The following is a 15,392-nucleotide window of genomic DNA, read 5'->3' as shown; positions in this document are numbered from 1 at the left end:
TTCCTGTGGGACCAGGTACTGTGCTAAGAGTTTCACCCTTCAGAGGTGGATGTTATTTTGATTCTCATTTTATCAATGAGGAAACTGTACACAGAGAGGTTAAATAACTTGCTTGAGGTCACATAGCTAGAAAGGGGCAAAGCTGGGATTTGAACCCAGATAGGCTAAATCTGGAGTCTGCGCCCTGAGCCACCACCCTATATCACTTCTTATGTGGCCATTTACTTGCTATGCTGATGAAGCTGGGGCTAAAACCTGGGTCTGCCATTACTTACACTCAATTTAGCTACTTCAGTAGTTTTATCACTGCAGAATGAGAAATGAGCTTCCCCCCTTTTGTTTTTAGAAGCTTATGTGATGCTTTAGTCACACAAAACCCCCAGCTTTGTTGAATGACAGAATTTCAAAACACACATACACACACACACACACACACACACACACACCCCCCACTGCCATAGCCAACATTTCTGAACTTAAACTCTCCCATGCATTGTCACCTCACTGCAGTCCTGTTTGAGCTTGTCAAGGACCTTTTAACAGTTCTGACCCAGCCTAAGTCGTGCAGTTGTGTAGGAACTGGACATCTGGTAGGCAGGTAATATTTCTTAAAAAGGAAAAGAGGAGGAGGAGGAGGAAAGGAAGGGAACTGGTGTAGTGAATACTTATGGTACACAGGGGCTAAGTACTTGACTTTCACTGTCTCATTTAATCCTTACCATGGATTATAAAATAGATGCTGTCGTCATCTCCATTTTACAAATAAAGTAGGGGTAGGATAGGAGAAAGGAACTTGGTCTTTAGCCATTTAATTTATAGGAGGGGCCAAACCAGGGCACTCAATCTCTTGATATACATTTTGGAAGTTCCTTCTCCTTTACCAGGCCCAGTGCTGAGCACGGGGATCAGAGAAATGAGAACTCCCCACCCCCTACTACCCCTTGAGAATCTCAGTCCTGACAGGTGGCCAGCCTGCTGCACACTCTTCAACTGCATGACCACTCAGGCCACAACTTCTAGAAAGACTGAGTCAGAAAACCAGTGCTCAGTTTGGTTACTTGGCTAGGAAAGTTCCTTTGAGCAGGAAAAGAAAAAAAAAAAAGTAGCACTATTAAAAATTAATGTTTAATTAAAAATGTCCTATTTCCCATCTGTTAACTATTAAATTCCACAAGTCAGCGGCCCTGACTAAGAAAAGAAGCCAGATGACTTGCAGGCAGTGGTGGGGAGGAGATGGGGGACAGGATGAGATCAGTTTCCTGAATGAACCTCTGTATCAAGGTGTCTTAGTCATCAAAACCCTCAAACCTCCCTCCTGCAAACAAGAAGTGACAGACGGCAGGCCACACATGTGCAAGAGCTAGCCTTTGCCACTCTCAACTGCCAAACATGTTCAAGGTCACAAAGATGGGGCTCTAAAAGGAGGGGAAGTGCTGCTGGGAAAGACTCGGAGCTGCCCCCAAAACCTTCCAAGCAGGGTACCCACCGAGTTCACCAGTATAGGCCAAAGGCGTCCCACAAATTAAAAGGGCTCCAGGACCAAAACCTATACTCACTTGTGAGAGTGGTAGCTTTTTCATTGTATGTACTCATTTATGGGAACATTGTGGTATCTATCCAAGTGTTGGGTGGAGGAAGTGTTAAAATTCCATTAACTGTGCAGGTCAACAAAGATGTGGAATGCACACGTTACTTAGTGAACTCCTTCTAGGCAGCAGCTGCTGGAGAGACCCAGCAAAGAGCGTATGGCAACAGGGACAAGGGTGGGGGCTGTGAAATGCAGATCAGATGATGTGGGAAGAATTTTGGAGAAAGAATTAACAGAACACGTTAATGAATTAGACTGTGGGATGGGTGGAGGAGGAGACTGAATCAGAGAGCTGTCCCAGACCCTGGCTTGAGATAAGAAACGAGGAGAACAAGTGTGGGGTGGGATCACGTGAGACATGCAGAGACAGCAAGCAGGCAGTTAGACACAGTCAGCGCTCAGAGGAAACCTTTGGGCTAAAGATATACATGGGAATCAGTCTCACACAGGTGGTCTCTAATGCCCTGGGAATGGATGAGAGCACATGGAAGATGGTGTGTAAAGAAGAGATGAGGATACTGGACTCAACCTCCAGAAGCTCTCATCTGTGAAGGCGGGAAAGGAGAAGCCCCTGTCAAGGAGACAGAAGGGAGAATGGGGAGTAGGAGGAAAAATACGAGGATCTGGCGTCAAAGAAGCTGAGAGATCTTGATGTAGAAATGAATACACAACATACTGTGATGTTTTAGGTAGTTTACAGAAAAGAATACATTTATATAAATATATTTATTTGTTTATTCCATTGTTGGTCTAGTCATTTAGGTGAGAAACGCACTCTGGTGCCCTGAGAAGGCTTAAATTTGGTGCCGCTACAAACCAATATTCTTTAAATATCTGCTCGCCATTCCTTTAGAGAGAAGCTGAGCCATGCATGGGGGAGACTGAAGAGAATGACAGCTGGTGGCCCTCATCTGACCCTCCTCTGTTCCTAGTAATTCAGCTCTGACCCGCCACTCAAATCCTGTTCAGCAAAGCACAAGTGTCACCGTAAAAGTGTGCCACCCTCATTAGAGGGTGGCTTTAGTCAGGCTTACAGATCCCACTGCCACCTGTATTCTGATGGCTTCTCATCCTCCATCTCCACCATATATCTTCTGCTGAGCTTGGGCACTGCTAATAGATGGGACACACTGCTTGTGTGCTCCACATACCCCCACCCCCACCCAATTTATAAGTTAAAACCTAATCCCCATTGTTATGCCCTCTGATTGCCTATTTATTTTCAATTTTTTTGAAAAAAGCTGGTATTGACCCATTAAGCTACTATCTGAACATAGTAATGGAGAGTGACCGGTAGTTTGAAAAACACCAGTTAGCCTATCATAGGTGTTGGATAAACATTTGTTGCATGTTTGCTGAAAGGATGCATGCATGGCTCTGAGATTTTGCATCACCGTTGCCATTTTACAGATGAGTTTAACTGAATCTCAGAGAGATTTTTCTTGCTCTGACTCTCCATCCTGTGGCTTTCCACAACATGCCGTCTCTCAGACCACAGCTGAGTATTCTGTGATTCACCTGCTACCACTGGCCAGTCACCGTGTTATTGTTCCAGCAATTGAGTCAAAACATCCAGACTCTGTTTCTCATCTAATCTGTCGTTAAAGGTCTAAGATTCTGTCTCCCCACTGAGGGATGTTCTCAGTGGCACTGTTGCCTACACAGCCCCGTGCCACCTCCTGCTTGACCCATGGATTTACTGCACATGAGGGACACTCTTACTCTGGATTAAACCAGTCGGATAGCTGAAGCTCTTCGTTGTCTTCCTTTTCTCTCTCTATGTCTTCTTCCTCTTGGGAATTGTGGGTCCTATGTACAAAGGGAAAGCAGGGTGAGTAAGGCAGGGAGGGCATCTGTGGTGTCAGGAAGTCAGTGACTGGCAGGAGAAGGTCCATAATACCAAGCAGTTATTCATAAGGACATACTTTGGATGAAAAGGCACAGTACCCATCTTTGTTATGATGATCCAAGACAGCATAGTTAGCAGTTTAATGACACAACAGCCCTCAGATTATTTCAGGGGCGGGAGAATTTTATCAAACAGTCCACAAAAGGACATTTTATCTTATGATAATCTTTCCTACAACCTGAACTTCAGCCCAAGCCCCACTCACCCCCAACTTAAAAAACAAAAACAGCCCTAACAGGTTTGGCTCAGTGGATAGAGCGTCGGCCTGCGGACTCAGGGGTCCCAGGTTCGATTCCGGTCAAGGGCATGTACCTTGGTTGCGGGCACATCCCCAGTGGGGGGTGTGCAGGAGGCAGCTGGTCGATGTTTCTAACTCTCTATCCCTCTCCCTTCCTCTCTGTAAAAAATCAATAAAATATATTTTAAAAAAAACAAAAACAAAAACAAAAACCTTAGTGTTCCATTTTCAACCATGAAATAGATTCCTTGTATGACTTCAATAAGCCAGAAACACGAGTGACTGAGACGGCCATGGCCATGACACTATTTATCTGGACTCTACACATGCTCAGTCGGTGGAAACACAGACCAGCGTCTCATAGCCTTACCCATTTTCAAACCAGTTCGGAAACCACCAGCCCTTCTGACTGCCGTTGTCACCAAGTTCTGGGTTTCTAAGAAATGAAAAAGATGAATAACATTTTTAGAAAATGAGGCAGTCCCAGATTGGGGTTTTTCCAAATTCTTTTTATGACAGAAAATGATTAAACAAAAATTTAAAAACTGTCAGCTGGTAAAACAGACAGAAGTGAAGCTGCTCTGGGTGAATGAGAGAGGCCGGGACTGACAGTGCCCAGACCTCTCCTCCTGGGACAGGCCCCAGCACTCGCTCATCATCCGGGGAGCCCCGGCAGGGCAGGAGGAGAGGAAGAGAATGATGGGGGTGGTCGGGGGTGGGGTAGGGGGATGGAACCATGATGACGGACAGTAATACATAAACTCAGGTCTTGGACCTGCCACTTACTATTGTATGGCTATGATAGGCCATTTCCCCCTTTCTGAATCTCTATTTTTCTCCTCTGGAAAGTCAGATAATAATACTAATACAGGTGGGGCAAAAGTAAGTTTATAGTTGTGAGTCTACTTTTGCCCCACCCTGAATAATAATAATAATAATAATAATAACAACAATAATAATAACAATAATAAGCCTACCATGAAGGTAGCTAAATGAAATAGCATACATAAAAGAGCTTTCTAAGTTGAAAATAAATTTAACAGGTTGTGACCTTAATAAAGAAACCAGCGCACCTGTCCAAGAATGATCTCTTTTGCTTTAACTAGGAGAACTCGGGTTGCTACAAAGTCAGCAGTCACAGCCTCAGGAAATCTGAGGGTCTCTGCTTATGTGGTGTATCACATTTATTGTTGTTTGGCAGCTATTGTCCCAACCTTGAATCCCCGGAATAAATACCACCTGATCATGGCGTATGATCTTTTTAATGTGTTGCAGATATCTGAGGGTCTCTGAACCAGAAACTCAGAAGCCTATAATCAGAAGCCACCTTCCCCAACTAAATGCAGAAGTTTCCACACTCATCTTGAGAGTCTCCCCAAGGTAGGGCCCTTCTGGGGGAGGGGAAATGGGAAACCAGGCAATGTAAGGCCTTTTGTTGGGACAAATTGAGTGCTCAGGTGTGAACAGACATGATAATATTAAGAAACCTGTTTGTAAGCTCATTTACTTTCAGGAAGCGTTTAAGATGGTTTATGATTAAGAACTACAGTTACAATAACCAGGAAAATAATACCAGAATAAAACAAACAAGAGGGAACAGAAAGAGAAACATTTACTTAGTCATTCAGGTACGTATTTTCACATGACCCTGGTCATCCCAGCAACTCTCAAGAATAAAGGTTGTACCTCTATTTTCATTTGTAGCTGAAATATTGGCTGAGTGGGTTTGGGAAAACTGCCAAGATCCCATGGCATTTTGTAAGCATAAAAACCCAGACCTAATGCCACGAGATAAGCTGTATCAGAAATGAAGCCTGAGGAAAGTACAAGCAGTTAAGCAAACCACATTCTCTGGGCTTCCTGGCAACCAAGCCAAAGATAGAAAAATGAAGGCTTACATAGTTCTTACTGGCAACGATGATGATGACAATAATAATAATACACCCACTAGTTCAGTGGTCGGCAAACTGCGGCTCTTTGGCCCCTTGAGTGTGGCTCTTCCACAAAATACCACAGCCTGGGCGAGTCTATTTTGAAGAAGTGGCGTTGAAAGAAGTTTAAGTTTAAAAAATTTGACACTCAAAAGAAATTTCAATCGTCGTACTGTTGATATTTGGCTCTGTTGACTAATGAGTTTGCCGACCACTGCACTAGTTCATCAGAGTTCCTAACTTTTTTTCATGATCCTTTTTCCCAAAGAAATTTAGCAGAAGGAACCATTATCCACCCTGACTCTCTTTATTGGGAAGGCAGGAATGTTGCAAAGGACACCACTTAAAGAAACCCTTCATGAGAAAGAAGCAAGGGCAAAACACAGCCATGGCTCTATAAAGGCATGTCTAGGAGGCCAGAGGCATGCTCTTCAGATCTCTGGGGACCCGCCTCTGCCCTCCACCTTTGAGCATAGCACCATCACCAGCTGCCATGTTAAGAACGGACTGTAGGAGGTGCAGGAGTGGCCGTGGGCCATCCCAGAGACCTCTAGAATTCAAAGCACTTACTTTGAGTGATAGATCCACAAGAAAGAGCCTTCTGGGCTAAAAGCAAAAGGGAAAGAAAAACATATCATGTTACTTTTAATTCTGAGAAAAGCTATTTTGCAGCCATTATCACTGAAGCCCCGGGCTGAGTTGAGAGCCTGGTTTTAGCTACTCCTAGGTTTCCACCTTCCTCTGAGTTAAAACCAATGACCTCAGGATAATGGGAAGTTGCACTGCAGTCACGTCAGTATTTACCCAGTAAGGAGGTCTCTGGAGACTCAAATCTTAGTAAATAAAAAAGACGACAGCTCTTCATTGTGGCTTCAACGAGGGGAGAGGCTCACAGATGGGTTCCCTCCTGCCATCTCCTCAGGAACACCACGGCCCAGCCACCCCTCACCCAGGATTTACCTTCTTCCCCCAGAAAACAAAATGACTGCAGAGCCTAATGCCGCATCTAGCTCAGAGCTTCAGAGACACACTGTTCCTCCCTCATCTAGAAACTTGGACTAAGAGCCGGAGGGAGTGCACAGCACAGTTCCTAGTACTCGCAAACCAACACTCAGTAACTGGAAGCTGCTATCAGCATGATCGCCATCATCATCATTCTTTTACTGTAACTTTTAAAGTTTCCTCTGGCTCTAAAATTCTAAGATTTTTTTTTCCATCCAGCATCAAATCAAACACTGTCCTGGGTGACATTCGTTCCGATGTGCTGCTGACAGCAGTTTTATTTACTAATCGTTTGATGTGTTCAGTTATTTTAAAACCCTTTTTAGCCCATCACCGCCCACCTGTCTAAGGTTAGTGCCCTCAGCTCACCTCCAATCATCACACAGCCAGTTCATAAGGTGGCAAAGGATCTGCTGCCCTTTAAGCCCCTTCCAGGTATGCAAGCAGACTCCGCACATTGAAGAATGATGTGGCCACAGTCTGGGTGCCACATGGCCTGAAGAGCAGCCAGAACCTGCCCCGACTACTGAGCAAAGTCTGTGCCCGGCACTGCAAAGTGGCCCTCTTTGTGGGATGCTATTACCAATATGCACATTTGTGCCTTTGGCTCCAATAATTTAATTTGTGAACCCTCAAAATATGGAAACACAACTCTGGCTGCAATTCAAAGCACCACGGTTATCCAATCAAGCACTCACAGCTTGAAGGTTACCCACACAAGCATCCTAACTCCAGGCAGGACCCCAAAGGTTACTTGTTCTGTTGGATTCTTGGAACTGCTAGAGCTTCCTAACATCTGCCAAAATGCCCTGTCCTAGTCTGCCTCTGGAGGAGAGGACTATGGTGATGGTGATGATGAAGATGATGAACATAGCAGCTTGCATCTCTTGAGTGCTTATTAAGTTCCAGATATTGCTCCACCTGCTTTATACTCAATATCTTATTTAATCCTCCCAACAATCCTATGAAGCAGGTACTGTTACTATCACCATTTTAAAAATATATATATTTTATTGATTTTTTTACAGAGAGGAAGGGAGAGGGATAGAGAGTTAGAAACATCGATGAGAGAGAAACATCAATCAGCTGCCTCCTGCACACCTCCTACTGGGGATGTGCTTGCAACCAAGGTACATGCCCTTGACTGGAATCGAACCTGGGACCCTTGAGTCCGAAGGCCGATGCTCTATCCACTGAGCCAAACCTGTTAGGGCACTATCACCATTTTTAAAAATAGGGAAAATGAGGAACAGAGTGGCTGCGTAAATTGCCCAAAGTCACCGAGGGGATAAGTGGTGGCACAGGACCAGCCGCAGGCAGCCCTCACTGCAGACTCAGCCCTGGAGTACCTAAGCAGGCTCAGGGTCCCTTCACCTAACTCTGACTCATCTTTTCTTTCGACTAAGTACCCTCAGTTTCCTCAATTTGAAAGACCTGGTTTGTAGGCCTCCTAACTTGGTCACACTCATCTTGTTTTTCTTAAAATGAGTTGTTCAGAATGACACTCCCAAAGCAGTTAGATTATGCAGCACCCCAGGGTGTAGGGGGCGGGGGGGAAGACTCCCAAATTCTGGAGCAATTCTTCTACTGATGGACCTCAAGGTGCAGTTCCTTTTTTTGGTAGCCACAATGGTCCTGTTGGCTCATCTTCGAATTTAAGAATTGGAAGACATTCGCATGTTAATCCAGGCTGTCATGGTGAAATGTGGGGGCACTAAAACACTTCACCATGAGCATATTAATGGTGCCCGGACAGCTCTCCCTGCCTAGAGCTAGCTGTACGATGGACTTTTTGGACGAGCTGTACCAGGGCCTTTGAAGTCAAAGGCATCGTGCATTTTTGCAGCTGCTTGCGGAGCCCTCTTTCTATCAGAAGCCTCTCCAGCTGGAATCTCTGAGGCACTGTAGTTTCCAAAAGCACAGAAGCAGTGCGTTTGGGTGAATGCGCTCGGGAATGTTTCATTCCCTTTGCTTTCCAGAGTTAAAAAAGAAAAGAAAGGAAGTTTCAGCCAGGCACAAATGAATCACCAGTGATTCAAGTGTATTTTGCAACAAAAGTCAACAACTTGAGTTACTCCATTAAACTCTGCAAATATCCAGGATTGCAAAAACCAGGGTGGATTTCTCATGGAATTTGTTTCTGAAATTTCTTAAAGGTAATTTCTATATCTGGCCATATGGATTATTCTAAATTACATTTTGGGCTTAATAAAACCTTACTATTTCTGTGCTTAGCCTGCCTAAGTACAAAAATCAAGACATTGGGAACATGGCAGGAAGGAAGATAGTGAATTAGCCAGAGGGCACCTGGAGCTCGAAGGCTTATAAAGACAGTTCAGGGCTTAGGGGCGCCAGAAGGGTGGAATCTCTTCTTGATGGTTTCAGTTAAATCTCCCTTTAATTCAACCTGGTGACTTGGCTAACACTAACAGATCAGAGTCACTTTCATCTATATCATTTCAACATGTTTCATAATTACCTGTTGATATATTCCCAAAACACGACAATTACAGTTGAGACAACCAGCATTGACAGAATCACTTTTCCTTTGACATTCATTATTTTCTCCTGGGAAAAGAAAAAAAGAGGGGAAAAATAGACTCAATAAATCCAGAGCAAGATACAGTTTTTAAGAAATGCTTCCACCTATATCCTCTCTAAAAGGAAATGTTTATGAATATTTAACTAGAGCTAAGGAGTGTGCTCTACCTTAAATTGCATAGGTCTGCAATGGCAAATCAGGCCAGGTTGATGAATTGACAGGGCTCTTCTGCTGGGAAGGATGCTAAGGCCACTCTGGGGCTCAGAGGGATAAGTACCTGGACGATCATGAGGTCCGCCATGAATGGGGGGCATGAGGGAGTAACTGGAAGTGATTCCCATGGCTGCCAGCTGCCGGTACTCAGATGGCCCACCTCTCAGCAAGTGGCTGCAAGGAACCATCCATTTCCTGGCTTTGATTCCCTTAATACATTGACTACATGCCCTGTGCTCTGAGGGGAAACCGCTCAGTCCTTGACAATCTAGGCTCACCCACTTCCCGCCCCCACCTAGCCTTTCCCCTCCACATCCACAGCAAGTAAATGACTGCTGCATAGTAAGCGCATGAGTATTTTCTGATTGCTGCGTGAAATTGTGGTTGAGGGGGTAAGGGTGCTGGGTAGGAAACAGCAGGTTGGGAAGTACTTTAATTCGGGTGGCCGGGGAAGACCTCACTGGGGAAGTGACTGAAGCTTCTGAAGGAACGAAGACAGGATGAAGAGGGGTGAAAAGTGTGCCATGAGAAGGGATGAGAATATTTCGGACAGCAGCTATGACAGGAGAAAAAGCTGACAGGAGAAAAAGCTTCTTGTGTTTGAAGAAAAGACAAAAGCAAAAACCTAAACGAGAATCAATAGTGAAGTTGTCTCACCTTAGTAGCGGGAACAAGGGTAGGGTGGGCAGGGCAGACAGAGCCTGGGAAGGTTCGGAAAGGGGGTGGGGACCCACAAAAGCATCTAAAGCTGGGCTATCACCTGATCCAACTTCATTCAGAGGCCCCACTGGGGCTGGGGAGTGCTGGGGTGGGCAATGAATGTGGAGGCAAGGGCAGACCTGGGAAAGTGAAGCGGCAGGTTATTCCAGTGGCCTGTGCTATAAATGAGAGAAGTCAGTTATACTTTGGAGAGAGAAGTGTGGCTAGTGGTCAAACACATGGGCTTTGGAATGAGGCAGCGACTGGAGACCGAGCTCCGATACACATGAAACCGGGGAGCCCTGAACACGTGGCAGTCCCTTATCCATGTCTCCAAAAAGCTCTGAAAACCAAAAAACATTTTTTGTAATTCAATTGGCATCATGGCCCTCAATGACATGAGGCTATTTATAATCCTTATCCCACTGAGCAAGACTGTTTAAACGTCTCTTTGCATCAATATTGATGCATTTTATTATTTGGTGCTGCTGCACTAGGGGTCTCACATAATATATGATATATAATCTGCACCACACAAACTCTGCACTCCAGGCCCTAGGGTTTCAGAAAAAGGATTATGGACCTGTAACGGATCATATTAAATTGCTTTCCTCGTCTCTAAAATGGGGATAAAAATGGCCATGATTGCAAGAGATAATGTCCATAAAATACTTAGTATTGTGCCCTGAACCATATAAATGTACAAAAAAAATGCTCGTTCTTATTACTGGTGTCCATAAAACAGGCTGCTGGGAGGACCCAGTGCCCGGTATTTAGCAAGAGCTCAAAACATATTTGATGGAGAGGAATGAGGGTTTGGGAATAAGTAAAGTGCGGGGAGATGTAGATCAGGGACTCTAAAGGTTTATCCATCTGTTCTATGCTGCAGCCCCAGAAATAGCTCCTTGGGAGTGGGAGACTTCGATTTTCTTTGATTAAGGTGGGGGCCCTGCTACAACACCCTGCCTGTGCTGAGGAGGCCATCACACTGCCGGATGTGCGGCCCAGGCTTTATCGACCCCACCTGCTGAGGACCAAATGCAATTTGTCTCCCAGAGTGAGAAACGTAAAACAGAGAAGCACACAAACTCTCACGGTAGAGAACCCCGAGGCCTACGAGAGGGAGAGGCAAAATCAGACACATCCCCTAATCGCCTCTCCATGCAAAGTGTTGATGATTTTGCAAATTAGCATCAGAAATAATTCATGAAGCCCCTTTCTTTCTGAACTTCATAGATTGCTTGCACTGGCCATTCATCATGATTGGAAGCTACCCAAATGAGCCAATATCGCATCCTTTAGTGAAGCACTAGAAGTGGGTGTAGATGTGATTCCTGGTATCTGGAATGCACATCTCAGAGAAGGAAGGGTTGGCAGGGTGGCCAATGGGTCTTTTAAAACATTTTTCTATTTCTCTCTGGACAAAAATGAGGCATTTGGCAGCGTGGTCTAAAAGTCTTTCTCTTATGTGTTTATCTCTCAGAATTTTCAAAACTGTAATCCTGAAGATGGCTGGTTGACTCTCTTAGCCACCAACTAGGAAACATGGGGTTGCTTCTAAATTCCCCATTTAAAAGGTAGAGCACAGAAATAGGATTGCTGAATATTGACACCCTGCCTCACATGGGAGCGTGTAACTGGGTCACCTGGCCCCTACCCCTGAGAGGACTTGGTGAACTCAGCCAGACCCAGACCCACCAGAGCCCTCCTACCATCTCTCAGGCCCTTGTCAGGCGCTCCGGTTTCTCTCTGAATCCATCTTACCTCCCACTGGGCTGCTCCTGGGCCACTCCCAGAACTCAGCCCCTGCACAGGTTCACAAATGAAACAATACACACACCCCACTCCACCCCCACCCCCACCCCCACCCCCACCTCCAGGAACACATGCAGATTGTGCTAAAAACCTGGAGGCATTTCTTAAGGGCAGGGTCACCTTGGAAAGCCTGTTATTTCTCCACCTTCCCAGCTTTACCCTTCTCGTCTTCCTTTTCCGCTTCTATTTCCCTCGAGTGGCTCATAAATTAATTCTTCCTTACCCTCCTCCCCGACCTGTCCCACACAGAACAACACACACACACACACACACACACACACACACACACACAACTTCCTTCTGGGATTATAAACAGAAATCCTCTCTGAAAGGAATTGCAGTGGACCGTGGACCTTGTTTTCTTCATCTCGTGTCAGGGGAAAGGTGAAGGTCTCAGCTGAGTAACAGCTTGGAAGCCCTGGAAAAGCCATTATCTCCAGGAGCCGGAATTGCAGGGGGACAGCAGTGGCAGAGGAAACCAAACCTTCCCGCAGCTGAAGAATCCTCCGCTGCCCGTGGCCCCTCCCCCAGCCCTGGACCCCATCCCCTGCTCTCTCCAGCCTCACTCACTCCCGGACGACGATGGAGATGGAGTCAAAGATTCTGAGTGACAAGTGTTGTGAACAGGTAAGAGGCGGGGAATGCGCAGGAGAATTGGGCATTAAAGACCTTGGGAAAAACTGTCCACTGTCCTCCACACCCTCCACTGCAATGTTTAGATCCAGCATTCCAGGTAGAAATGAGGCCAGCACTGACTCATATCAGCAGTCCTGGCCGTAGGCCTTGGGCAAGTTTTCCAACTCTCTGAGCCGCTACTCACACAAAAAAATGCAGCATCAAGCATCCTCCTCTGGGGGTCTCGAAAGTTCGAAAGGACACCGGGTGTAGGAAGCACATTGTGCCCGTGGTCAGTAATTGCTCCCCTGATGGCAGCCACAGTGATGACGCTTTTTACTGTGTGGCTCTGAAGGCAGAGAGGTGGCTTCATCTGAGAGGCGGTGGGCCCCCAGGGCAGCACCACACAGAAGCTCAAGGCAAGCCCACCCCCATCCCCACTGTGACTTGTGACAGTCAGCTCCCCTCACCACCACCCAGGACTCGGGGCTCAGCTGCTCCCCGTATTTGCCCCACTGCCTGGAACTCAGGTTGGTCGGGGAAGGAAGCTGAGGCTAATCTTCGTTGGAAACTGGGGTCAGGGGTTTCTCTGGCCTTAGTCTCCCCATCCCTGAAACAAGTCATTCGGAACTAACTTTCCATGAGAGACCTTCCTAATTGACCCAGGCCCTGGATGAGAAGTCAGCCACGGCTGGACGTCTCATTATAAGAGGGTAGTTCACTTAGCCACGTGGAGCACATCTCGCTGCAATGGCCCCATAGGTTCCTTCAAGTACCGATCAAATGATAAGATTACTGGCCAACCGGAGTTGAGCCAAGAGGCCTACTTACCCAGAAGCTAATAAAGCCTGGCATCAGGCCCCTTGCAGAGTGGGTTGCGGGGAGAATGGGGGGGCGGGGTAGGGAAGGCCTTAATACTTCCCAGAGTGAGGAATGTCCCCTGCCTGGGGGAGTCACTCCAGCCTTGGGGCTTGGTCTGGGGCTGCACACCCGCCTGGGTCCCTGTAACAACTGAACCTAGGTGGACCTTGTAACACACAGGAGCCCTTCCTTTTATCGAAAGGAGAAAGAGCTGAACTAGAGGCTGCTCTGCTACCCACTCAGGGGTCTTGATGGTCAAGACTTCATGCCCACATCCTCCAAACGACCCCATCCAGGATCAGGATCAAGAGTTGTGTTGTCTGGTGCTCTGGCCTGAAGCCACCTGAGCAAGAAACTGCCAAAAGGCTTCCACATGAGGCACCTCCAATAACAAGTTGTGAAGCTGAAGGAAACTTTTCTAAACGCTCAGTAATAAAAACAACCGCTGATTAACCACTGCTAGAGGCAAAACTGGCTTGTCTTTCTTTTGTCTCTATTAAGAATGATACTACAAAATCACTGTCGGACAAGGCAACCCAAGTGTGTGCAGCCAAAATATGACTGGTGCATTAGACACTTAAGTAATGCTAATCATTTTTACATTGTTTTCACATTATTTCATTATGATGTTGTTGTCTGGATTTTGTCCTATTTGGAGTATCTGTCAGTTTTTGTAATTTTTGTGATATGTCTGCTCATATTCTAAATAAAATTGGCCCTTGAACAATGCAGGGATTAGGGGTGCTGAACCCCTGCAGCTGAAAATCTGCATATAACTTTTGACTCCCCCAAAACTTAACTACTCATAGCCTACTATTGATGGAAGCCTTACCAATTACATAAACTGTTAACACATATTTGTATGTTATATGTATTACATACTGTATTCTTACAATAAGCTAGAGAAAAGAAAATGTTAAGAAAAATATGTTTACAGTATTTATTGGGGAAAAAAATCCATGTATAAGTGGACCTACGCAATTCAAAACCTTGTTGTTCAAGGGTCAACTATATCCATTTCCATTACTAATATAGTATTTGCAATTTTTCCTTCTTTCTCTAAAGAAGACCCTGAAAATTGAATAGGCTTCAGGCCCTAACAACACTTGGATGCTCTCGGACTAAATCAGGACGGGCTCTGGGCTAACCACTTTGTCAGCAGTTTCTCAAGGTAAGCCTCACAGCAACCCTGTGAAGTCACTCTAGAATTATCCCCATTTTAAATATATGAAAATAGAGGCTCAGAGAGGTTAAGTAACTTGCCCAATGTCACTGAGCATAAAGTGGTAGAGCCGGGACTCAGGTCCAGATCCAGGACATTGGCCTCCGGTGCCCACCATTTTCACCACTCTGTTCTTAGAAAACCTGAGGGCTTACAATGGACTAATCACTCAGGTCTCTTTGGGGCATTCTCTCTTTTTGCCTCTCCTGATTATCACATAGTGATTGGCCCAAAGCTAGCCAATGAGGGGCTAGCCTCACTGAGGGCCTGGCTTCCCCTTCGACCTGCTGAGGAGCACTGGCTCCTCTGCCATTCCCAGGCATCTCCTGTGTGCCTGGTGCAGGTCCTTCTCACTCACTCACTCACTCACTCACTCACTCACTCACTCCATCTGTCCATCCCTCCTCATGGTCAGTGCCGCGGCTTTTTCACTGAGGAAACTGAGCTTTAGCGGAGGCTGAGGTGGCAGGCTCACCCAGACGGAGATGCCAATTTGAAAAGCAGACCCTATGACTCCCAGGCCCAGCTCCTGACAGGGGGCTGTGCTGGAGCTGAAGAGGGAGAGTGCTGCTTTACCCCAAAACTTCTCTAAGTTGGTGGGCGTAGGCCCTGGCCGGGTAGCTCAACTGGCTAAAGTGTTGTCCCAATACACCAAGGTTTTGGGTTCGATCCTCATCAGGGACATAGAGGAATCAAACAATGAATGCATAAATAATTGGAACAACAAGTCAATCTCTCTCTCTCTGTCTCTCTCTCT

The 15,392-nt window shown here is 46.0% G+C and overlaps 1 protein-coding gene and 1 long non-coding RNA gene across 5 annotated transcripts in view; one reads left to right on the top strand and one right to left on the bottom strand.

The window, feature by feature from the left end:
* The window catches only part of GGTA1 (glycoprotein alpha-galactosyltransferase 1 (inactive)), a 74,285-nt gene that overhangs the window by 29,207 nt on the left and 29,686 nt on the right, over window positions 1–15,392 (bottom strand). For all 4 annotated transcript variants that reach the window (XM_054727412.1, XM_054727415.1, XM_054727416.1 and 1 more), the window contains 4 exons: window positions 9,148–9,236; window positions 6,237–6,272; window positions 4,106–4,171; window positions 3,311–3,397 (listed from right to left, as the gene is read on the bottom strand). In XM_054727412.1, the coding sequence (XP_054583387.1) occupies window positions 3,311–3,397; window positions 4,106–4,171; window positions 6,237–6,272; window positions 9,148–9,236 (278 nt within the window). The remainder of the gene's footprint in view (window positions 1–3,310; window positions 3,398–4,105; window positions 4,172–6,236; window positions 6,273–9,147; window positions 9,237–15,392) is intronic.
* The window catches only part of LOC129151677 (uncharacterized), a 74,857-nt gene that overhangs the window by 56,340 nt on the left and 3,125 nt on the right, over window positions 1–15,392 (top strand). The window contains exons 2-4 of the long non-coding RNA XR_008558327.1: window positions 5,011–5,115; window positions 12,315–12,564; window positions 14,479–14,584. This is a non-coding gene — a long non-coding RNA (uncharacterized LOC129151677). The remainder of the gene's footprint in view (window positions 1–5,010; window positions 5,116–12,314; window positions 12,565–14,478; window positions 14,585–15,392) is intronic.

Source organism: Eptesicus fuscus, chromosome 15 (assembly GCF_027574615.1).
Source record: "Eptesicus fuscus isolate TK198812 chromosome 15, DD_ASM_mEF_20220401, whole genome shotgun sequence".
NCBI classification, from domain to species: Eukaryota; Metazoa; Chordata; class Mammalia; order Chiroptera; family Vespertilionidae; genus Eptesicus; species Eptesicus fuscus.
Note: the sequence above shows the minus strand (reverse complement) of the source record. Positions and strands in the feature narration are given on the sequence as shown.